Source organism: Onychostoma macrolepis, chromosome 07, assembly GCF_012432095.1.
Source record: "Onychostoma macrolepis isolate SWU-2019 chromosome 07, ASM1243209v1, whole genome shotgun sequence".
Taxonomy (NCBI): Eukaryota; Metazoa; Chordata; class Actinopteri; order Cypriniformes; family Cyprinidae; genus Onychostoma; species Onychostoma macrolepis.
Genome location: NC_081161.1, coordinates 18,275,648 through 18,299,680, shown reverse-complemented (window position 1 = coordinate 18,299,680; position 24,033 = coordinate 18,275,648). Strand labels below are relative to the sequence as shown.

The following is a 24,033-nucleotide window of genomic DNA, read 5'->3' as shown; positions in this document are numbered from 1 at the left end:
TAAATAAAAAAAGAAAATGACAATAGGAGGACAGATCTTTATCCTAACTGCTTAAACGTCTTCACAGAGTTGCCACAGTAAATTAGTGGATCTATTTATAACACTTTAGCTGCGGTAATATTTTCAGCTTGTCACTTTATGGGCACTTCTCTACTATAAATACAGATGCCATCTTATCAGAAGTCATCTCTCAGAACAAACAAAATGGTGGACAGAAGCATGAAAAGCCGGAGACGGTCCGATCGACCCCTCGCTTCTGTATTATAAGCAGCTCTGAGAGCCTGTAGTGTAACAGCACATGCCTTCACAGGACACAGCCACACACAACAGTGAAGACAAGGAGACTGGGGATTGTACTCGATGACCGGCCAGTCCTAGAGACCAGCCAGAGATTTTAACTGAAGCTAATAGGGTTAAATGAACAGGCTCATGTATAGGATAGCAACAAATGAGAGAGTAAAGTTATAATTGCAAAACGGCTGTAAACAAAACAAGACACAAGAAATGGGAACTGAAACAGGGAGAACTCCAAACAATGTCACACTGACACCTTGTGGACAAAAGGTTTCACCACGAGCATACAAACTGAACATTCTGGAAGGAATCGGGTCCGGAGAGACAATTTGCCAATGCAATTTTAGATAAGATTTCAAATTAGGGTGAAATCCAAAGCTAATGGCCACTTATCAAATTTAGTAATAATTTCAATACCCAAATAATGGGTCACACTTCATAATAAGGTTCAGTTCATTAACATTACTTATCAAGACTAACAATCATTAGTTTAGGTTAATGTTATTGTTCATTGTTAATTCAAATTTCTTCATAATAATGTACATTAGTTAATGTTAAAAACTTGAAATCTTACAAATGTATTCTTAATTCCTACATATATTATTAACCAAGACGAATAAATAAATGCTATAAAATTATTTATTGTTATTTTATGTTAGCTACTGCATTAATTGGTGTTAACATATAGAACCTTATTGTAAAGTGTTACCAAATAAATTGATGTAATACAAATTCAATATACACTACTGTTCAAAAGTTCGGGGTCAATAAGATTTTTTTTAAAGAAATTCATACTTTTATTCAGCGAGGGTGCACTGAATTGATCAAACGTGACAGTAAAGACATTTACAATATTACAAAAGATCATGTATCTCATATACATGATGTTCTTTTGAACCTTCTATTCTTCAAATCCTGAAAAAAAATGTAGCAAGGTTTCCACAAAAATATTAAGCAGCACAACTGTTTTCGACATTGATAGTAGTAAGGAATAATTCTTAAGCACCAAATCAGCATATTAGAGCATATTAGCTTATTATTTCTTAAGGATCATGTGACACGGAACACTAGCTAAAAATTCTGCTTTGCCATAAAATGAATACAATAACTTTTGAAATACATTCTAGACAATAAAAATATAATTTATGGAAAACTGTTGTTGACATTTCATGTAACATTTCAAAATATTACTGTTTTTACTGAATGTTTGTGCTTAAGAGACTTCTTTCAAAAACAATAAAAAATCTTACAGACCTCAAACTTTTGAATGGTGGTGTATCTGAAATTGAATTGTAAAATGTGATCATGTAGCAAAAACCCCTTTTATGTAGTGGAAGGCAAGAGTTATAATCAGTTTGCTGTTCACAAAATCTACATTTTTACCATGTTTTTGCTTCAAACTTTTTTGGATTCCTGCAGTGGTACACAAACATATGTTTCCAATTAAATGATATCAAAATAAAACACTGCTCACAAAAAAATGACAAATGACAAGAAACAAAAGACATAATTTCTGAAAGACAATGAATGGCACTGTAGACTCCATGGACTTCTGGACACCACACATTCAAAACAATGAAAATGAACCGGACGTAAAATGGTGAATATGACAGAGATGTGTGATACACACCTGATGCAACTTAATCCTAAACTCCTACATTACCCACATGTACAGGAAGTGCCCTTCAACTATAGTTTCTACCTTCTAAACTCTTATTATCTCAATGAGAAAAGGAGCTAGACTGAGCACATACCGTCTTTACAGGTCAAACTGCCCGAGGAGAATTTTTTGCGGTGTGTGCGTGCGTAGTCCTGAAGGTTGGGGGCACTAGAGGAGCCCCCCAGGACGGTGGTGCTGAAGAGACCAGCGCACTGAGAGCCTGCAGAGGGGGTTAGATCATTGAATTAGTGTGCACACCAACCACATGCACTTATTAATCAAAACACAGCAGTTACTGCAGAGGGAGTGAGAGAATTATAAAGTCATAATATATGACTTGTGCCAAAACCATTACGGTTTGGAGGACATCAATGACAGAGGCTAGTAGAGCAAAATCTAATTAACAAAAGACAGAAGCAATGTTCTTGCCAGGGAGATGTTGATGAAAGTATATACTTTACATCTATTAGAAGCAATTATGATAAAAAAACCCAACTATACAACAACTAAACAAATATAGTGAATTGGCAGATGAGTATGCGGAGTATACGAGTATTAGTGAACATCAGTGTTCACCTGTCATTGATTACACAAATTAATAATTTCAAATCTACAGATAGTTAGGTATGAAATCCGTCTGACTTCATGCAGGATTATTTGCTCATTTACACCGTGTTTTTCAAATGTGTTTTTTTTTCCCCCCATGCAGAACTTTCAAGTTTTAAAACTGCAGTAAAATCATGGCACTTTCTTTCCTAGGTAACAGCTTTGCGTAACGATAACTAACTAAACTGTCATCAGAGATCACAGCACTAGTTTTAAATAGAGCAGAAACACTGAATGATCCCTCCAAGATGTCTAAAAATGAACAGCATCCCACTCCCACACAACAAACTCCATCTCTGTCTAGATCCAAAATGTGTATAAACCAATTTCCTTGGTAACGCCAATGAAAGCAGTCAGCTAATGGATTTTACATTCGAAATTGCATGCGATATAGTGTTGCTTTGGATTCAGAGGGTGATTTCCTGTCACAGGGAAGAGATAAACAGCAGTTGTTGAGGCTGAGTGAGGGACAGACACACGATACCAACCTAATCCGCTCTGCTTCATCTCTGGAGACTGACGTGAGCAGGAGGGGAAGAGGCGATAGCTGCCCCCTTTAGAGGACGAGCTTTCTGACAGGACCTGTGCACACACACACACAAATGAAGCACTTTAAAATCATAGTACATAAAACCCAGTCTGATTCTGTCAGTTTGAGACCACAGAGATTTAGAAAAGTATTTTTAAAGCACACTGTACAATGGTTGGCACAGTAGGTGGCTGAGTGTTATACCTCCATGGAGCCAGTCTTGCGATTCCGGATCAGAGGGGATTTCCTCTGGGTGCTGATGGCCTCTGAAAGGGGCAAAGCGCGGTCAGGCTCATCTTGTAAGAGATTTTCCAAACTACCAGGGTCTGTTTGCTTCTGATCATTCTATGTGAACACACACAAACATAGACATGAAAATATCAGCAAACAAATCTAGGTATTATTAGCTGAATAAAAATCTAATCCAATACATGATGAGAACAAAAAACAAAGTAAAGTTTAGATACTTCAGCAGAGGCTGGTCGGAAGCCAAAGCCCATCGGAGCGCTCTCCTCCTCAGATACTTTGACCCCAGGGCTGAAATGCAGTTCCACATGGAAGCGCTCTTCAGAGGATGGGTCCTGAGTTAACACAATAACACAATTGTCACATTTCTTTGAAGTACTTTGTTGAGACTGCACAGTCCCCACTCAACCATAAAACATTGGGCAGCTCGGTTATTACAGTTCACTTATGTTTATTCTGTGCCTCAAAGGAGCAGAACGAACAGTGAGAGCAGGATGTACCTTATTGTTGTCTTCATAGAGCATAATGACGATCTGGGTCATGTAGTTGAGCTCAGTCACTGCACTCAGATAATCCATGGCTCTATTCCACTGCTGGTCCTTCTCCTCCTGAAACATCATATGTATCCTTTAACACTTAACTGAAACTACAGTGAAAGACAATTCAAGTGTACTGCTGAATGTAGCGACAAGCATTTATGTATGTTAAACTAAAATATACTTCAATGTCATTTCTATTGAAACTTGCATGTCATATACTGTATTCAAATACAGTAGTAATTAAAAACTTGTAATGATTATGAAGTTGGAATTTATTACATTTAGAATATATTCATTTCAAATGCTTACATCTAATAGGCCACCATAACGGAAGATGCTAAGCAGCGAGTGGACGTGACTCTCACTCGTGAAATACAGCCGAGTTCGGACATGCCTGCCTGGTGACAGCACTCCACGTGAATATCTGGGACACAAAGAGATGGACAAGTGTGAGCTCTCATGCTTAATAGGAGAGAGCAAATAAATGAAAGAAAGAGATGAGATGAGATGAGATGAGATGAGAGTGACAAAACAGAGCATCTCACAGTGGATGCAGCTTGTTTACAGACTCGTCCTCATGTGTCCTCTGAAGGTCAAGCTGAATCTTCTTCACTAAAGGCAGACAGTAGGCATACGCAATATCCAGCTTCTCCACCTTATTAATGCCGTACTCCTAAAAAAGTAGTTTGAAGAACAGTTGCAGTGCAATACTAAAATAACTAAAACTAAAAACTACAACTTGATTAAATATATAGATACATATTAAAAAAAAGAAAAAAAAAAAGAAAAAAAAGACAAAAAACAAAACATGACTAAAACTTTAACTAAAATTAAAATGACAACAGAAAATATAAAAATAAAAAATTACTTCAAAATATTAACAAAAACTATAATTGTATATCAATGATACTAAAATAACATGGGCTGTTAGTCGAAAAGAGTCAATATATTCTTAGAAGGGTTTACAAAATAATTTTTGTGGAATCCAAGGACTGAGTGATATGTAAGAAAAGTACTTAAACTGATTTTTTTTTTTTTTTTACCTGAACGAAGAAAGTTAGTGCTAGTCAAAATAGTTGGAGAAATATCAGTTTTCTAACAAACCTATTGCTAAAGCAGCTAAAAATTGTATAAAAATAAATCTTCAGCTCTGAGGACAAGCTGTGTAAGTTCACGTTTCAAAATTTCCTTACAGACCTGAGGTATGACAATGTTGGCTAGTGCTCGAGAGATCTTGAAGAGTTCCAATGTGTCCTCCAGGCCCAGAGAGCTGTTGTGCTGCACATCATACTTAACACAGTCGTAAATGTCAGGAATCTTGCTGATGTCGTAGCGGCCGCTCTTCATGCGGAAGTCCCTTTCCAACTTAGACCAGCGCTGCAGCATCATCTCCAGTGTCTCGCTGTGGTACAGCTGTAAATCTGAGAGAGGCAACACCAACTCATTTACTCAGATCGCTTTTTCACAGGTTTCTCTTTTTGGCCTTTTAAAGAGTGTTTTCTCTCTTTTTTTTTTTGATGTGAGCACAGAGCAATCACCTGCTGATTTGGGGTCTTCAAGTCTTTTGCGGATCTGTGAGGTGAGGCTCTGGACAAGGGTGTAGACTTGATCACACGTACTAACTGGATTCTCCACAGCCTTCATAGAGTTCACCAGAGAGCTACTGCATGTTGGAGCCAGCTGGAGAAATAAAAGAGATAAATTGGACACAGATGTGTTTTCATAAAAAGTCAGCAGAGGGCTGAAATACACCCTCAGTTCAAAAGCCGTCTGATGCTTCGATTTACCCGGTCAAAGTCTTCTTCTGTGAAGATTTCATCTTTCTGCATGATCTCATGAAGTCTAGCCTTAACCCTCTGCTGACAGCCACTGAGGGAATCGATATCGTTATCCAGCAGGCCGTTCATATTTGCACTCTTTACCATCTGGACCAGGATCGGTGTCAGTTCCCCTTCCAGTGCCAAGAGACCCTGACAACCAGAAAACCAACACCAACTTAACATCCTCCGATAACTTAATATCTTTAAACCTTAGACGACCTGTATTTGTTGTGGCTAAAGACCTTTGCAAAGGCAGCAGCAGTCATTTGCACCCTGCCCTCATCAGAGGCATAGATCTTGAGGTCATGCCGGTAGGTGCTGTGTAGCCTGAGCAGGCCACAGCCTGGAAAGCCAGCATAATCCCCTACAAGTGGACAAGAACACAAGATTCACAGATGAACACTCGATGAGACTAAATAACCATATAAAACTGAGGCAACCCTGTTCCTGGAAACCCACTGTCTTGCTGAGTTTAGCTCCAAACCTAATCAAGGTCTTAGTTCACAGTAAGGGATTGGAACAAAACTCTGCAAGAGGGCATCTGTAGGAGCAGGGTGGAACAAAACGATAACATCAAGCTCACACCAAGAACTATAAAGATGACGATATTAGCGTCCAAACCAACGAACGGTATCGTCTATTTATTTTAAGCGCACACTCATCTGCCGCTTTAAATTCTTAAGCTCATTATAGCAGAATGGATTCTGATTGGCTGTTTTATTGGCTGTAATGTTTGTCTTTCATCAGTTGGAAGTGATTCCATCGATACAGTTTCTCTGTGCCTTTATCGTTATAGTTGTGGTGTGGACTCACGATTTTTATAACTATATCTTTATCTTTATAGTTATCATTCTTGGTGTGAACGGGACTTTACATGTAATAAATCTCAAGGACAGGAAGAAAAAAATATTATAATAAATACTTCATAGATCTTAAATATATAATATTTATTATATTTTAATTCGTAATTCATAGAGCGCTGCAGCGATGACGTATTTTTGTAGGCAAATCCGGAAGTGAACAAAAAGCCAAAAGCATTTTTCCAGAAGTAAAAAGCTAAAACTTCCGAGCATCACCACCACTGATCTTCTAAAGACTCCTTCCATTTTTTAGTGAAATCTACAAGTTGGAAAGTGTGAGTTAGAATAACTTGCAAGAGTGCAAATATAAACACAAGGTTGTAGAAGCAGACTAGTGAGTAAATGAGTTTTCCTCTTTGGCATTATGACGTTTAATGTTCCCATCAGCCTCTATAGTCCCAATTAGCCAATTCTTTAGCCTAACTGCCTTTTTCAAGACAAAAATCTTAAATTCACAAGTGGGTATTATGTATTTTATATTGTAGAAATAAATTGTGAAAATATCTTTTGTTAACCAAAGAAATTTAATGAAAAGCCCATTAAAAAAAACAAAACAAACAAACAAACATTACCCTCGGGACAGTGGAACCGTATGTTCAGAAATGCTAATTCGTTTTCCGGGCTTTAGGACTCATTCCAACAGCACTCCATGCACCTGTATTGTATTAGTCACTCTTAGTCAGTTTTTTTAACTAGGATTCATATATTCATATTTAAAAGTTCACCAACTACTGAGTTATTAAACATTATATAATGCTTGTAGATAATTAACTAAAGAACATTATTAAAATGTCAATATTGTGTCACAACATTCATCTGAATGTGTTAATCAATCACTTTTAGGTGTAATGTTTACAAGAGGTGTTCTATTACAATGGTGTAAGGAGGAGCTTAAAGCATGAGATTTGAGTTTCTGAATCCACTAATGTGTGAAATAGGCACAACTAGTGACAAATGTGTGTGTCCATAAGCTTAAAAGACTAACAGACAGGAAACAGTCTACCTTGACCTCCAGGATACATGCAGCGAAAAGCCCTGCCGAGTTCTTCAGCCTGAACTCTGCCAGCTGGAGTCAGCTCTCCTCCCCACTTCAGCACCAGCAGTATAGAGGGGCCCTCCTTACGAGTATCTGCACACAACACACACAGCAGCACCATAATGCACGACATGATTGAAGCCAGAGAGGACACATTTCCCGATTAGCAATGCTCATACCTTCCTCCTCACTGGATGTTTTGGGTTGTCCATGAGGAAGATATGTTAGCTGCACTTTCCTATTGATTCCAGAGAAATGGCCATACCTGAAAAACAGAAGACAGAGACCAGAGTTTAAAAAGGCCGTGTCCTTCAGGCTTAAAAGAAGTTTAACCTCCACCTCACTGTTTTTTTCTGATGTCTATATTAACATATAGCCACAAGAACGTGCCAGATCAGCTGCTCTGAAATCCATCCAGCAAATCTACGCTATTCCTAAATGCGTGATGCTTGACAAGGGTTATGAAAGGGGACACTGCGATTTCATTGTGTCACAGGATGAATCTTACTACTGACAATCTAAAAATACTACATGTTGGAAATATCACTGAACATAGTGTTCGTATATAACATTCATCAACTGAATCTCCTTTAAGACATGTTACAGATGTCTCCTTTGACACACTAGAAACATTATTATATTTTTGTTGTTTTTCTATAAGAAAGCATCTGTTAAGATTTGTTATCGCAATTAATGTATTGTTTCATATAAAACCTCAGCCAGTAAAAATGTAAATGAGACATGATGTATCTATTTCTTTGGAAAATACTGTATATCATGTCACAAGACTGAAAGGAGGCCACCACAGGAGACTGCAAGTGTGCCAGTTAGCATGGCCCAGTTAACGTCTTACAGTAACGTACATTTCTAGAACAGTCTTTAGTTGTTCAAGCTTGGACTTCTTCTCCTCTATTTCACAGTCAGTATGCTGTCCTATGTCTGCCAAAAGTGTCCTGGTAATGTCCAGAACTTCCTGTGGAAACAGCACAGCACAGATATGAAGTAGCACCGCAGTCTTGAACAATAAATTCAAGATTTAAATGACTGGCTCACTATGGAGCCCCAGCAAACTTCCAAGAGGCCTCAAAATGACTTAAAGTGATGCAAAACAAGACAAAACGGATATTAAATTAAACTAAAACACTAAAATTTGGAGGTATTTCTTATTTAAATTCACCCCCTCAACAACTTTTTGTTTCCTTGGAGTAGCCAAGATTCCCCAGAGTCTTGGAGAACTTGAATATATGAGGTACCCTAATGTTAAAAATGGGATTTGTAGACCTGGAACATTCATGTAAATAATAAACTCTAAAACACCATAGGCACTTTTATAATGAATATACATGCATCAAATTACCTTCATGTAGATACATTGGTTAAAAAGGTTTTTTATTTTATTTTTTTTATTGCAGAAACTCAAGGTGCCCATAGATTAAAATAGGTGGACATTGTCAATAAAGCTGAGAGCGTCTGGTTTAAATTCAACAAAACATAAAAAATGAATTACAATAGGCTACATAAAATTGTTACCTGCAGTTGTTTGGGTTTCTTTAGCTTCAGCTTGCCCGTTTTATACCCACCGTATTTTTCAAAAAGCTCAAAGAACCTGGAAGAAAGTTAAAAGCAATATATTTTACAATTTGGATCCTTTAGTCATGCTTTAAGTGAGTAAGTCTTTTGAGGAGATGACAAGAACGCACATGGGATTCCGCACTTCCATCTTCATCTTCTGCTTTGGTGTACGATCTCCATGACGGATCACAGCAATCACACAGCGAAGCTCCATCCTAACGGACAGAACCACAAAAAAAGTCATTCTGATGCAATATCATAATTGGGTCACTTGGCATTTATTTTAAAGAAAGATGAATCTTACTACCATTAATGAATAGTCTACTTTAATGAGTAAAAGATGTGTGTAGTGTAGCATGTGATAAGTACATGGTCCCTGATGTAGTGGGTACAATAGGAATGTCCTCAGCCTCTGTAGGTATGGACCAGGGGATCTGGAACTGAGGAGCCAGCTCCCTCATCACTATATTTCTAAGAGAAAGAACAAGCCACACTCATCACGTGTTGTGCATTTTGTTAACTATATGATAATCTGTTTAAATGACAAACATTTTGAAACTTTATCTGATTATCATTAGGATTTACCCCAGGATCTTAGCACAGTCATCATAGTACTTCATGGAATTCTTCACAAAGCTAAATCCGTTGACATCGCACACATACGAGTGGCCATTGGCTCGGAGAAGGTCGAATCCACACACTGTTTGCTAGAGTGAAATACGTTTTTGAGAATAAAATCAATATGAACAGGTTTAACTGAGCTGAAAAAAAAAATGCTTTAAACTCAGAAAATGCAATCTATCAGAAACATTTTCATTCTGTACTGCTGTTGCAAGAAACCAAGAAACGAACAGCCCATCTGACCTTGAATGCCAGACACACTTTACGGGCCACAAGCTTCTCCATGGCAGTGAGCATGACTGGGTAGCGGATTTCTTTGCCTTCACTGTCTCGCTCAACTTTTCCGTCGAGAGCAGGGGACTTACGAGCCTCTGCATGAGCGTAATCTGGCCCTACTGTATACACCTGTAACAATACAAACATGCACAAAAAGAAAGAATAACATATTCATCTGATGTTCAAAGGAGAGCTGTAAACAATAAAAGGATAAAGACATTTTACAAATAGCATCAGTTTCCAGGGAAACAGCATAACAAGATGAATGAGAACTAATTCTAAGACACCAACCTGTCTGAGAAATGTTGCTGCACCACTAAAAATAGCAAATTTACAATTGAACTAAGCAAAACAAAACTTTGCTCTATGTAGATCAAGAGACACAGGGTAATGCAATCCCTGGGTAAAGACGATGCTAAATTATTTCTTACCTTCACATCTGTGCCATCAGTTGGCATGAACTCTTCATAGATATAGGAGCCAGTTTTCCTCACACTGCTCTCTGGAGAGTAAACACTACTTCTGCTCCCAATCTAAAACAGAGACACATCCACACTCAAATTATTTACTTAACATTGTGCATTATGTGCAATATTCACAGTTTTGTTAACTATAGTTCAATTCACTGTAGGCAGTGCTAGGAAGTTACTATGAAACTATTTCAGCTAAATAAAACCATTTAAGCTATAAAACATTACGGTATTAAGGTAATAGCACCAAACACAAACACATACATTTATACTAATACAACTAATAACCATATCCATAATGTGCCATATCCACCATAATGTGCATAACCGAATCAAATACACAGTGATAAACAACAAAATTTAAAGCTGCAAAGTGCAATTGCTGTGACACTAGTGTTACCAAATGGAATATTATGCAAAAGTTTCATGAACACTATCCCTATCTGCTATTGGTCGAACAAACACTGCTCTGCCCCAAACTCACAGCATTTGTTGTGCCAGTGCGTCAGGATGGTCGAGATGCTCAAAAAACAAAGCAAAGTTCTAGCCACACTGTTACACTTTTCAGATGGCTTACTCAACTGACCCTGCGACTGTTATAGTATTTTTTTTTTAAATCCAAAGAAAAAAAAGATGCCACTTCAGCTTTAATAGTTTATTTTGCGACATAATAGAAGATGCAAAATACGGAGACAACATAGAACATGAGTGCTGCAGGGATGATGTAATTTATTAAGTCAACCCATGAATTAGCAATACCTGGTTCCCTCGACAAAAAGCCATTGGCTTTTCCATTGGCTTTTGAAATTAATGCAGAAAATAAGCTCTGAGGCTAACAAAAGTTTATGCTTCTTACATGTTTTGTGCATCAAAATAATATTCCCAAATGAAAAACTATTATGAATGTTTTTTAAGCCTAAATACAAATCACCAGAACTAAAAAGCTACAGGTAGGATATACTGTAAATGAACTACAGCATGATCACATTACTTTTTTTTTCAAAATCTATAAGTTGGAAAAAGTTTGAGTTATATTAGCAATAGCAGAATAGTTAGGAAGATGTAAATGTGGACTAATGAGCAGATGACTTTTAATGTCCAAGACAACCTCTGTAGTCCCATTTAGCCACAGACCTTTTTTCAGGCATTTAACCTAAAACCCATTCAAAGGATCTACTGTCTTTGGGTAGATGGAACAGGAAGTTCAAGAATGCAAACTTGTTTCCTGGTTTTAGGACTTTCCTGCAGCACTCTATAACTCTGGTTGGTAAATCAAATGTTTTAATGAATGAATGAACTGCTAAAACAGACTAAATACACTGATAAACTCTGCAATTATGTCTATTTTTAACAGGTGACAGGGAACGTCAAAACAAAATGTCAGCATGCTCTTCTTCATGTCCCAACAACAAATTATGTGCCTGTGTGACTGAGAGGGATGCAATTCAAGATCTATGGCATAGATAACAGGAAGTTATTGCCTAGTCAAGACCTTTCTAAAGAGACGCTGGCTGCCTCCTCCAGCTGAAGTTGGGTAGTAGATGTACACATTATGGTCCTCAGCAGAAACTGGTTTCTCTACAAAGGGTTTTGGAAAGACTTCACCGTTAACTTCAACTTGGTCTTCTCCCTCAACCAGGTTACACTCTATGACAAAACACAAGAAGGAAAGGCCAATCAAAACAGTATTATAGTGAAGAGAAACAATATCTGAGCAGATACACAGATAACACCGTCATCATCTGAGATATGACCATAATTTGGATTTGTAACGGGGTAAATATAGCACTTCGATTGTCATTTGTTTAGAGTAGGATAAATTTATTCAGGTCCTCAGGGAACTGTCATAGCTGCCAAGAACATAATGGCTCATTGGATTCCAGACGGTCACATCACAGGCCTCAGAGCAATACTTGTATCTTTGGCCTGTAAAACACTTGAAATTGCTCTACGTGAGGGGCTATATTTACTCAGAGACTAAAATAAATCAGAGCAGAGACAAAGCAGGACACTTTGCTAAGATTAAGGTTTCTACTTCACTATTGGATGATGAGGAAATAAGCAATTTAACAACAAAAGACAGCTCGGTAACACTTTATTTTAAGGTTTCATAATACAGAGTAATTACCTAATTAAGTACTTAGTAGTAGCCGTTGTACTTGCATGAAACAAAATGTACTTACCATGTAACTAAGTTATGTAACAGCCTGTAATTACAGTTTGTAATTATGTAATAGGCAGCTACTGTTACACATATGTAACAGATCGAGTCTGTTACACAGCTACTAGTACACTTAAGTAAAATCTTGATACACTTTATTTTAAGTAGCTTATGCCTGTGTAATGTTCTGTAAATGTAATGTAATTAGAAAGGTATTACATGTATTTAAGCCGTGTACTGGTGGGTTAAATCAAACTAAGGTGCAGCTGGATAAAGTGTACAGTACAGATACACATGAAGTACACTTGATACACTTTATTTTAAGTAGCTTATGTCTATGTACTAACATTTATAATTACATTGTATAAAGTCTGCAACACATATGTAACAACCTTTTGGATACATAAGTAGCTATGTAACAGATTACCTATTATTGCCTATTACATCTACATAATTACAAACTGTAATTACAGGCTGTTCCATAACTTAGTTACAAGGTAAGTACATTTTATTTCATGCAAGTACAACGGCTACTACGAAGTACTTAACTACCTTAAACTAAAGTGTTACCGACAGCTCTATAAAAACATATCAGGAAAAAAATAAAAAATAATGTTTGTATATTTGACAAAAGCTTTGACTGACCATCAGGTTTGTCAGGGTCGCGGTTTAACACAGCATAGCGTGGCAGATCTATCCCCTCCTCCTGCAGGATACGATATACTTCCCTCCTAAAATATGATTTTAAAAATTACAGAAAAGCCTTATTCAGGTATCATACGGGATGCTGAAATGTATGTAAATATGAGAGATAATATGCAAAACTGTGGTTGAAGAATATGCTAATACCTATCCTGTATGTAATACTGCATATTAAGATCATTGATGAGCAGCGGGTTGCGGAGTTTTGCATAACTCACTGCCTTATCCAAGGGGAAACCTAATTCAAGAGAAAATATTAATATTGGTAAATTGGTCATTAAATATAAAAATGACTTGCCAAAGGCACAACACACTGGTAAATAAATTTGTAGACTGCTTATCAGGCATATTTGCACACCAAAGGACAAATTCACTGTTTGGCATATTTTCACAGACAAAAATCCAGTCATTTCAACAGGAATCCATGCGATTGGGAACTTCATGTGAGGGCAAAATGCAGATCGCAGATTACAAAAAAATTGCAGAAATGTTGCCTGTCCCTTCATTGTGTCTCATTAGACTAGTTAATGATGCAGGAATGCTTGGTAAATGAACATGAGACCCCTTCCATTTACTTATTTTATGGTAAAGACTTTGGTGGAGAAACCCGATATACCTTTAGAGTGAAATGAGATCAGGCAGTCACAGAGTGGCCACTTCTCCACCGGCTCATTGAGTATGACATCCTCTGGAAAGATGACCACTGTGATGTACTCAAACTTGCAAAGACGCTCCAAGATCTGAGTCATGGGTTTGGACTTGGATTTCTTCATCATACAGCAAATCCCCACCACGATCTGACGCTCTGGAGGCTTAAGAGAAAATGCAAGAATTTAAATAAGACACATTTAATAAGACATATCTACCTAAACATGTCAAACTCTGCAGCAAGACTGCATATGAGTGGCCATACTTATGTGTACAGATGTTAAAAGAACACCTCAGGGGTTTTCAAAAATAAAAAAAGGTAAAATATTAAAATAATAATTAAAATATTAAAACGGTTAAGCCAAGGCATTGTTTTTTTTTTTTAATGTTTGACATTCCAAGTGTATTGATTAACTCTCTGTAACTGCACGGCCATGAAGCACTTTTGATGACTGCATTACTGTTGCACAGCACTTCGCCACTGGACATTATTTTCAAATTAGTAATGGTGCCGTTGTCTTCTAAGCAACACACTTGATTTGTGGTAAAAAGTAAAAGGAAGTAGTTCTACACTACTATTCAAAAGTACAATTTTTTTGTTTAAGAAATTAATACTTTAAATTGATTAAAAGTGAGAGTGAAAAAAACAACAGTTTCTAAAAAAATATTAAGCAGCACAACGGTTTTCAACATTGATAATAATAAGAAATGTTTCTTGAACACCGAATCAGCATATTAGAAAGATTTCTGAAGGATCATGTGACACTGAAGACTGGAGTAATGGCTGCTGAAAACTTTTTTATTTACATGCTTCTGTTCTCTAACTACTAAATCTCCAAGTATGTGAAGGACTTTGTGCAAAATCCCTCTATTAGACCAGGCACATAATCTAACTGCACTCCATTCGTACCGAGTCATCCTCCAGGTCGTCTTCGTACAGCTCCATGTCTGTCCTCATGCTGGCGTAGTCGTCCAGGCCTTCGCTCTCATCCTCCGCGCAGCCCACGAAGAATCTGGGAGCGCCGCACTGGCTCTCGCCGGGGCTGCTGGGCTCTGACATTACAGTCCACAGCGGCAGCGACCCTCTGCTTCCTGCCGCGCCATCTCACACTAACACACAGAGCTGGAGGGGCACACGGCCAGACCAGCTCCGTACCCAGCCTGCAGGAGCAGCGGTGGGTCACTGGCGAAGCTTGTGAATGTGAGTTAGAGAGGTAGAGGAGAGGCTGAATGAGGCCTGCCAAAGTGCAGGTAAATAGTTATTGGGAAAGATGTAAAGTGATGAACTGATAACACAAGTTCATTCTTCCTAAGGTTGATATTTTTCAGTTTATATGAGAGAGGATCTTTCTCCAGGTGTCTTAAGATCCTCAAAGAATGAACTGAAGGATGAAAGAAAGCATCTTCTTTCCTACAAAAACAAGCAAACATGCTTAATCAATAAGTGATTCAATCAGTCAGTGCACACATAAATTGTGATCTCTGTGTCAGAGCTTATGTATGTTTTAGCTTGAAAGGCATTGGGTGACGGTCACGGACTGTAATCCTTGAACAATTTATACTAAAATTAATTTACACTAAAGTAACACAAAATGAAGATTCTGTCATCAATTATTCATCCTGACGTCATTCAAAAACCATGAGACTTTCATTCATCATCGAAACACATGAAGATGTTTTTAATAAAACCTTAGAGATTTCTGTCCCTTCACTGCAAGTCCATTCCACCAAAGGTTTGATGCTTCAGAAAGTTCATAAAGACATCATAAATGTAATCCATGTGAATTGAGCGGTTTAATACAAGTCTTCTGATCACTTTATATGATGAACAGATTTTATATGATGAACAAATTAGGCTTTTATTCACATATAAACATTAATCAATGCACATACATAGAGCGATATTGATATTGCAATTTTTTTTTTTTCACGCAGAATCACAATCCACAATCTTCTCACAATTCTTTTTCAACTATTTTGCAAGTAACAGAACAGTACAGCGACTACAGACAAACTAACTTCCCTAATTTCCCAAATTCATTTCCCTAAAAGATGCAAATTACAAACAATAGAATGAATACAATATACAAAAAAAGTGCCTTAAATTGTTCAAGTACAGTAGGTCTATTTAACAGTAGCATTCAAGTAAGAAATACCACAGAAATTGAATGTCAAATGTAACAATGAAACACTACATACAGTCTTAACTGTATGAATTAAATATAAAGTAATTTGAACAAAAACTACTAAAGATTTTCAGTCAAGAGCAGTGAGTGATATTTTCTGTCTTTTGTGATTAACATTAAGGACACACAGCAGCAAGTATATTAAGCTGCTGTTACCTTAAGACCTAATGCATGGATCTATGCGTTGTGTCTAGTTGTTCTAAATTCACCATATAATGTGGCTTATTGCTTTAATATTGCTCAGTCCTAGCTCAAATGTGCTTGACATGCAAGAGCCAAGGTGGTTTGTACTTGTACTTGTGTGGCATGCAAGTATGGTTAAGCCTCCACGAGAACCAACGTAGTTCAAGCAAAAAGTTCCCTGTGGCTTTCCAATTAACCAGAGCAGAGTGGCAAGTTGTTGTTGGATGTGCACGGACCATGAGTAAAAAGACTAAATTAAATCTGTTTATTATATAAAGCGATTGTTTTTTGAACTTGGATTAAACAGCTCAATTCATATGGATTACTTTTATGATGTCTTTACAAATTTTAATTTGTGTTTCGAAGATAAGTCTTTTGGATTTCGAACGACATAATGGTGAGTAACTGATGAAAGAATAAAATTTTTGGGGGTGAACTATATCCCTTTAAGCAAATTCACACAAACATGTAGACTGTTTTGAATATCAGCACAGCTGCGATTCAGATTCAGGTGGAGTTATGCGAGTTATCATGGCTGTGCTAATATCTGTCTATTTCCTAATAATTTATTTATTAATATTTATTCTTATCTGTTTGTTTGTTTATTTGGTTTTTCACTGCTTTGTGACACCCAAAATTTGATACTTTGGTTTCTCATTAAACTATTTTCATTGGCAGCTAGCTTTTTTGAAAACTTAAAACAACAGCACTTCTGCTTGTGTCATATTGCTTAATTATCATGCTGGCACTCATGTTACAGCTCCTGCCTTCACGTCAGCAAATTCTCCAGTCCAGACTAACCACAGAGCTCTGTTCTCAGATTGAAGATACATTTGTGCCACTGTAACCACACTGCAAAATCAACCCTTCACGTCAGCTAACTGACAAACATATACACTGAATTATTTAAAATGACCTTTACTTAGATTATAGTTTCTGTTTAGTCTCTAAACAAGAAGAATCACCCCCCGATCTCATTTTACTAAACCGCTTTCAAGTCATACATTTTTTACTAAATCAACCAGGTAATACAATGAAGGTGGTAGCAAGCCTGAACAATTGAATACACCTGTAAAATAATTAGCCCGAGAAACCTCATATAAAGAATACAAGATTGAGAACAGTTTTAAATCTAGATTGTAACACTGTAAGCCCCAAACTATAAGCGTTCACTTTTCCCGAAGACATTTATCAGAGATACTTGAGAAAATAAAATGAACAAGACAAATTCTTTGAGAGCAAATAAACTGAAAGCACAAACTTTGACCACAGTATGAATCTATTCTTGGCACAGATGTTATTTTGGGTAAAGCTGGTTCCATACTTAACTCGATTATCCGTCTGCTGCACAAAGTATTAGAAGTTCAGAAGTATTAGACGCTTAAAATCCCCCATTTACACCTGTTCAGTTGCTCGAGGAACTCTTAACACAACTTGGCCATAAGCCATGCATTAGCTGTATTCTCACAGAACACGTTATATACTGTCTATGCAATTATTGATAACTAAATCTGACACGTATGTTGATCAGTTTATGAGTCAACGTCCATGACATTTTACATTACACATAAAACGTGTTTGGCTAATGTCTAAAAACAGTATTACACATGTGTAACTGTGACAGCACAATCTACGTATCAGGTTACTAGGTAACAGTTTCAAATCTCTAGTCTCTACCAATGAACACTGCACTGACTTTCCTATTATAACATGAGCAAACGAACAGAACAAAACAAACAAACCTAATGAAACCCTAAAAAGTGCAACGGGGAATAAATACAATTCATTTAATTTCTTGCCGCTTTCCATTTATAAATATTTAAGAGAAGTCGTGAGTAACGTTAGGTTGTGTAGGCTCGCTAGCTAGCAACATGGCTATTCGTTAGCTCAACGTAAACAAGACACTTTTCTTCAGCTATTATAAGAACTGAATGACAACGGAAGCTAATTAAACTTAGTTTGGGCAATATTAAAGCTCTTTGGTTTCATGCAAAAATACGGACATTTACGGCATTTTCTAGTGATGACTTACTACGTGATATGCGAGGAGGTGTTGAATGTTTCACAGCTGTCCTCGGATTTGACAGGTTGTAAATGAAACCGAACTTGACATCGGACGCAAAGATAAACAATGCTTTCAGCCAATGAGAGAGCAGAATTTGTAGACAGACAGCCGCGTTTAACGAATGAGGCGATAACAGGGCGGGACTTACGTGGCAGCAGAGGGACTCGCTTCGCCTTTTGGAGTATTAAAAAGTGCTTTCTCTTGATAAAATGGTGTAATATTTTAGATCAAAACCAGTCGTAATGAATTCTTGTGTAGCTGGTCAGTGAATCCAAATCAAACAGAACAACCATTTAAATTAACATCTTCAAAATAATTGTATTTTATTCACATTCATTCATGTTACGCCTATACAAATGTGCAGAGATCTGCAAACATACAGCCCATTATTAAAATACAACACTGTCTTAAAACAGACAGAATGTTTTCAATGACATGACAGTTTATATGATTATATGTTATTATTCTTGATTGTGATAAAGTCAGGTTTCAAAATGGAGTGTTATTCCGCAGTAGCATGTTATTGTTGTGTCCTCCAGGAAAAGGAGTCTCTTTATAACTCTGGAAAAGACAGGTGTTTGTGGAGGGAGATTTCTTCAGCACGCTCTGATGGAGATAACCATTAAAGAAATCTGCTGCTGACAGCCTTTTCTTGAAATTCACAGCTTTGAATCCAACCCATCCATCCTAAAAAAAAATACAAATATTGAAAAAGACAACATGAACTACACTGAAGGCAAATTGTTACATAATATTAACTGTGCAGCAAATGTTAAAAACAACACTGTTCTGATATCAACACTGATACAATTTAGAACTGATATATGAAATACAGCATAAAATAAAGCACATCTGGTACACGCATTGTTTTTGTAAACTACAGCTAAAACCGTTAAAATCGTTTTTGTTAATAGAAATTAGGCTGAAATAAAATTCTAATATTTGATGAAAAACTTAAGTGAAATGTTGCTTTGGCAACTAACTGAAAACTGAAATAAAAAGTTAAATAGCAATATTAAAAAAATCATACTAAAATACTGACACAAAGTGAGTGCCTCATAAGTGGTGCTTTCAGATTAATTTTCTACGGAAACTGGAGAGCAGGGGATTGACAGCAGATCAGAGTGAGTACTGTGATCATTAAAAAGATGGGAATAGCTGAAGGGGAAAAACTCGCTGTACACTGTACATCCACACCAACAAAGCGGCAGGCCTCTAGCGGTTTGATTGGCCTTGAGCATTTTTCTTCTGTGCTAGTGAACTTGTGTATGTGGTAACATTTCTTAACTCCATGTGCATACCTTGCAGCGGACAAGTAGAGTATTGGATTCTTTCTGATAATGGACAGACCCTGGCACTGAAGATAAATAAGGAGCAGCTGCAAAGGAACATGAAAGAAAGTGAGATCACTTTTTCCAGTGGACAAACGTACTTAGGACACATTCAGACCTGCAGAATGTTTGCTTTGTTCCGAAACAGGGACCTAAAACATTACATTGTTGCATTATTTCCTTGGTTCACTACACTTTCAGAATGCAACATTTCACAGTGTACCCACAATGTGTTTTTGCAAGTCACATGTGCATAAAACTCCTATTTGGGATCATCCATCAAGATAAATTATTAAGATTGCAATGCACCCGCTTCAGAAAAGAACAGTGACATTTTTAGATGAAGACTGTTTTAGATGAAGCTCTTTGGTTTTCAAGTGTGATAAGTAATTGTTCACCCACAAAATTAAGACACTGCTGCTTTTTATGCAACACAATTCCCATTATGAACTATGATACAGCTTGGTTCATTAGTCATAAGATGTGAAAATGCCCTTAGTCAATCAGCCACAACCAATACCACAAAATCACCAACTAACCAACTCAGTTTACCTGTAAACAACACATTACATTTGCCAACAAAGTCCAGAAGTTTGATGGGATTGCCCATCCACATTGTTTTCAAAGGAATCTAGAAAAAACAAACACTGTGTTTAATGTTGTTTAAAGCATAACTGATGTAAATGTACATTTCTTAGGATCTCTTTATTCCTACCCGAGATCCAATAGCTCGAAACAATCGATCAATGTAGTCACAGCTATGCTCTTCCCATATTATCCAGGCCATTCTGGAACTGATTTTAGGGGCTGAAAGCAGTAAAGTGGATGTTGTATTAAATGTAGTTCATCTGTTTTAACATTATTCTCACATGGTGACCTAATCATTCTTCAGAATTTGCTGACTCTTGTGTTTTGGTCATTACATGAACACACTTACCAAATGATGCTCCCTCCTTAGGCTGCTCCTTTCTGTTCGCTATCCTTTCTGGTAGATGTTTTAGAGTGTCCATCAACTGTTGATTTAAAAATGAGACCGAAGTTTTAATTCGATTTCATGCCAGATAGTGTTAATGTGTAGTGCATAAGCAAACCTTTTGACAATTAATTTATAAATAAATGAATCGTTCCTGTATCTCAAAGTGTTCCTGTAATATTATGGAGTATTACTGTAGTTCAAACAGTAGAACAAGGCACTAGCAACACCAAGGTCATGGGTGTGTTTTCAAGGGAATTCAAGAATCAAGGAAGTGTATTTCATGAATGAAATGTACACTACACTTCAAAAGTTCATGAAGATTTTTAAATGTTTTTGAAAAAAAGTCTCTTTGCTTGCCAAGACTGCATTTTTTTTTTATAAAAAAAGAAAAATACAGTAAAAACAGTAATATTGTGAAATACAATTTAAAATGACTTTTCTATTTTAATATATTTTAAAAATTTTATTATTCCTGTGAGGCAAAGCTGAATTTTCAGCAGTCATTACTCCAGTCTTCAGTGACACATGATCCTTCAGAAATCCTTCTAATATGCTGATTTGGCTTTCCAGAAACATTTATTATTATTATCAATGTTGAAAACAGGTGTGCTGCTTAATATTATTGTGGAAACTGGTACTTTTTTCATGATTCTTTGATGAAGAAAAGTTCAGAACAGCATTTATCGAGAAAAAAAAAGTTTTACAGTATAAATGTCTTTACTGTCACTTTTGTACAATTTATTGTGTCTGCTCAGTAGAATATTTTCTATTATTTTCTCTTTTTTTTTAAACTTACTGCACCTAAACTTTTGAACAGAAGTGTCTTTGTAGTTCCTGCTAAATATATAAATGAAAAGGAAACACCATAGGCTAAAATTAAAAATAATTTCTACAAATGATATACACAAGAAGCACTTAATTACAGGTGTAAAATATGCTAAGAGGAGGGGGCAAGTTACCATTTCAGAACCCACAACTGCTAAAGTGGCCCCGAGCTCATCAGCAGTGCAGTTCTTTGGAACCTCGTACAGCTCTTGCTGAAGAATGGGGCCCACATCAAATCTACAATATAAAATAAAACCATAAAAATAAAAGACTTGACAATCGGAAGAGAAATATACAGAAATATATTTTCTGTGACTTTAATATTGATCCTGCCATTAACATGTCATTTACCTCTTGGGTCTTATTTGCATGATAGTCACTCCCGTGACACTGTCACCATGCAGAATCGCATGAAAGATTGGAGCAGGTCCCCGCCAGCGTGGCAACAGACTAGGATGCACATTCAGGATCCCGCTGAGAGACAAAAAAACAAACAAATTATGGTCTATAATGGGCTGAAGGCATGTTAAAACATTTCAAAAAGCACACAGTGACTACAGACACAAATAGGACAGGACCCATCCAGTCATTGCATTAGTCATGCTTTTCCCTGAGTTCTAATTACTTACTTTGGCATTTTGTTGATGATGTTCTCCTTGATTAAACAGCCAAATGACACCACCACACCAACATCAAACTGTTTACTTAAGTCCACATCTGGCCAGTGGTGGAGAGGAAGTCTGTGGTGCTCTGCATACGTTCTGACTGGAGCATCTCTGGACAGTGTCACAACCTCAAGTGAACCTACGACTCCAGCTTTTGTGTCATCTCTACAAAATGAAAAGCAAACAAGTCACATCACAATGCTGTATGTTTATTAGCACTAATAGCAATTCAATAACAAACTAGAAATCATTACCGAGAAACATGAAGCCGTTTCAATGATTCCAATGCAAAACCATCACTTCCAAAGAACAAAACTCTCCAGGGTGGTTTTGAAGCAGATTGTATTTGAGTTACAAAAGATTTATTCCTGCTTAACAGAAATAAACCTCTTCTATGACTGCCGTCACATTGACGAAGACGTGCGATGCAGTTGCTACAAAGTCCTTGAGACAGTAAACGTCCCTGATCTATGAATTTTAAATAGTTTAGGTTCCACATCCTCTAACGCAATGTTTCAAGAATGACACAAACTATCTTTAACAGCTAACGTTAGCCAAACACAAAACCGTCGCTCCTCGATTAACGGATACGCACGCAGTAGTCAGAGGAGTCATTCTATTATTTCACGATAACTTCAGTCGAGACAGTAGTGACATTTTGCACAATTACGCGTCCAATTTATATTCATTATACTAATCAGTTTCGCAAACCAGCAGGTGACAGTTGCAAGGTTACTGTAAAGCGTTATATGTACACACACAGGAGCATGTGTGCGTCGCCATGTTAAAATTGACGTCATTTCCGCCAAAGGTTTCATATAAAAGTCAAATATTCATCTTTTTTTTTTTTTTTTTTACTGTGTATGGTTTATAAATATTATTTTACAACATTTGCATAAATAACGGTTTTTGTTATAATTAAAATGAAACAAAACAAAACACACTGACTATATTTATAAAGTTGTTTTTGTTCTTTCGCGGTGTGTTTATTTTGTTAATTGTTTGGTATTTATATTTGTATTATTTATGTTATTTGAGTCTTTTCAATGAATCGGTTGAGCTGGCAGACTTGAATTGAGAATTCTGACTTTAACGACCTTGTGAAGAGGCTTGATGAGCAATTTTTCCTCTATGCTTTTAGTGTAGAGAAAATGCAGTTTTGCTAAAATATCAGGCACTACAACTAGTGAATTATGGCCTGTATCAGAAATGTATAAATCATTTTTTTGTTATTATTGTAAAATCTTGATTGAGTGGTCAGTTGTAATTGATAATAAGTTGTTTGCCCCACTATACGATCTGCATCTTCACTTTCTCCTTTTTATGTATCAGCTGCAAATATAAACGGATAAAAAGCACTTGTTTGTCATAAACATCAGAATAAAGGCAAAACAGAGATGTAAATGTTTTTTTTTGTTAATCCAAGAAGACTACATTACCCTGGGTAATGTGGTGCCAGTGTGTGTGTTTAGACCAAGATGCTCTGTACAATGAGATAAATTGGCACTCAGATGATATCCTATTCTTGATACTTAATGCTGGTGTATTAATCTATTCATCAATACAGCACTTATGTCACATGTAAAGTAAATCAGTGGAACAAATCTTGCAGTGCCAAATACAGACTATGGCTGTTATATAAAATATATTATATGGCTATTATAAACATTTATTCACAAATGAAGGGCCCTGTACAGATCATCTTGCCTCTGCGAGGAACTCCATCCACCCCTATTTTGTTATGATAATTTGCACACATAGG

At 36.8% G+C, this 24,033-nt stretch overlaps 2 protein-coding genes across 10 annotated transcripts in view; both read right to left on the bottom strand.

Moving 5' to 3' along the window:
* ppip5k1a (diphosphoinositol pentakisphosphate kinase 1a) overlaps positions 1–18,521 on the bottom strand; it is a 32,444-nt gene extending 13,923 nt beyond the window's left edge. For 4 of the 9 annotated variants that reach the window (XM_058781527.1, XM_058781530.1, XM_058781528.1 and 1 more), the window contains exons 1-25: positions 14,951–15,451; positions 14,009–14,204; positions 13,540–13,630; positions 13,336–13,421; positions 12,022–12,176; positions 10,491–10,592; positions 10,027–10,188; positions 9,748–9,869; positions 9,532–9,633; positions 9,291–9,377; positions 9,121–9,196; positions 8,454–8,563; positions 7,770–7,855; positions 7,558–7,683; positions 5,937–6,058; positions 5,662–5,844; positions 5,413–5,554; positions 5,072–5,295; positions 4,420–4,547; positions 4,184–4,298; positions 3,836–3,943; positions 3,557–3,670; positions 3,294–3,434; positions 3,049–3,142; positions 2,049–2,174 (exon numbers count right to left, since the gene is read on the bottom strand). In XM_058781527.1, coding sequence (XP_058637510.1) covers positions 2,049–2,174; positions 3,049–3,142; positions 3,294–3,434; positions 3,557–3,670; positions 3,836–3,943; positions 4,184–4,298; positions 4,420–4,547; positions 5,072–5,295; positions 5,413–5,554; positions 5,662–5,844; positions 5,937–6,058; positions 7,558–7,683; positions 7,770–7,855; positions 8,454–8,563; positions 9,121–9,196; positions 9,291–9,377; positions 9,532–9,633; positions 9,748–9,869; positions 10,027–10,188; positions 10,491–10,592; positions 12,022–12,176; positions 13,336–13,421; positions 13,540–13,630; positions 14,009–14,204; positions 14,951–15,100 — 3,148 coding nt within the window. In that variant the 5' untranslated portion in view covers positions 15,101–15,451. Of the gene's footprint in view, positions 1–1,677; positions 1,708–2,048; positions 2,175–3,048; positions 3,143–3,293; positions 3,435–3,556; positions 3,671–3,835; positions 3,944–4,183; positions 4,299–4,419; positions 4,548–5,071; positions 5,296–5,412; positions 5,555–5,661; positions 5,845–5,936; positions 6,059–7,557; positions 7,684–7,769; positions 7,856–8,453; positions 8,564–9,120; positions 9,197–9,290; positions 9,378–9,531; positions 9,634–9,747; positions 9,870–10,026; positions 10,189–10,490; positions 10,593–12,021; positions 12,177–13,335; positions 13,422–13,539; positions 13,631–14,008; positions 14,205–14,950; positions 15,452–18,441 lie in introns of those variants that run through there. The other 5 variants (XR_009271980.1, XM_058781529.1, XM_058781534.1 and 2 more) reach the window with 3 other exon arrangements.
* Positions 18,522–18,767: 246 nt separating this feature from the next.
* Positions 18,768–23,065, bottom strand: mtfmt (mitochondrial methionyl-tRNA formyltransferase). The gene is made up of 9 exons (XM_058782156.1): positions 22,526–23,065; positions 22,236–22,436; positions 21,958–22,080; positions 21,741–21,843; positions 20,743–20,818; positions 20,521–20,612; positions 20,358–20,436; positions 19,776–19,852; positions 18,768–19,161 (listed from the first exon to the last, which is right to left on the bottom strand). The coding sequence occupies exons 1-9, from the start codon at positions 22,768–22,770 to the stop codon at positions 18,964–18,966; spliced, it is 1,194 nt and encodes a 397-aa protein (XP_058638139.1). The 5' UTR covers positions 22,771–23,065; the 3' UTR covers positions 18,768–18,963.
* Positions 23,066–24,033: the final 968 nt, after the last annotated feature.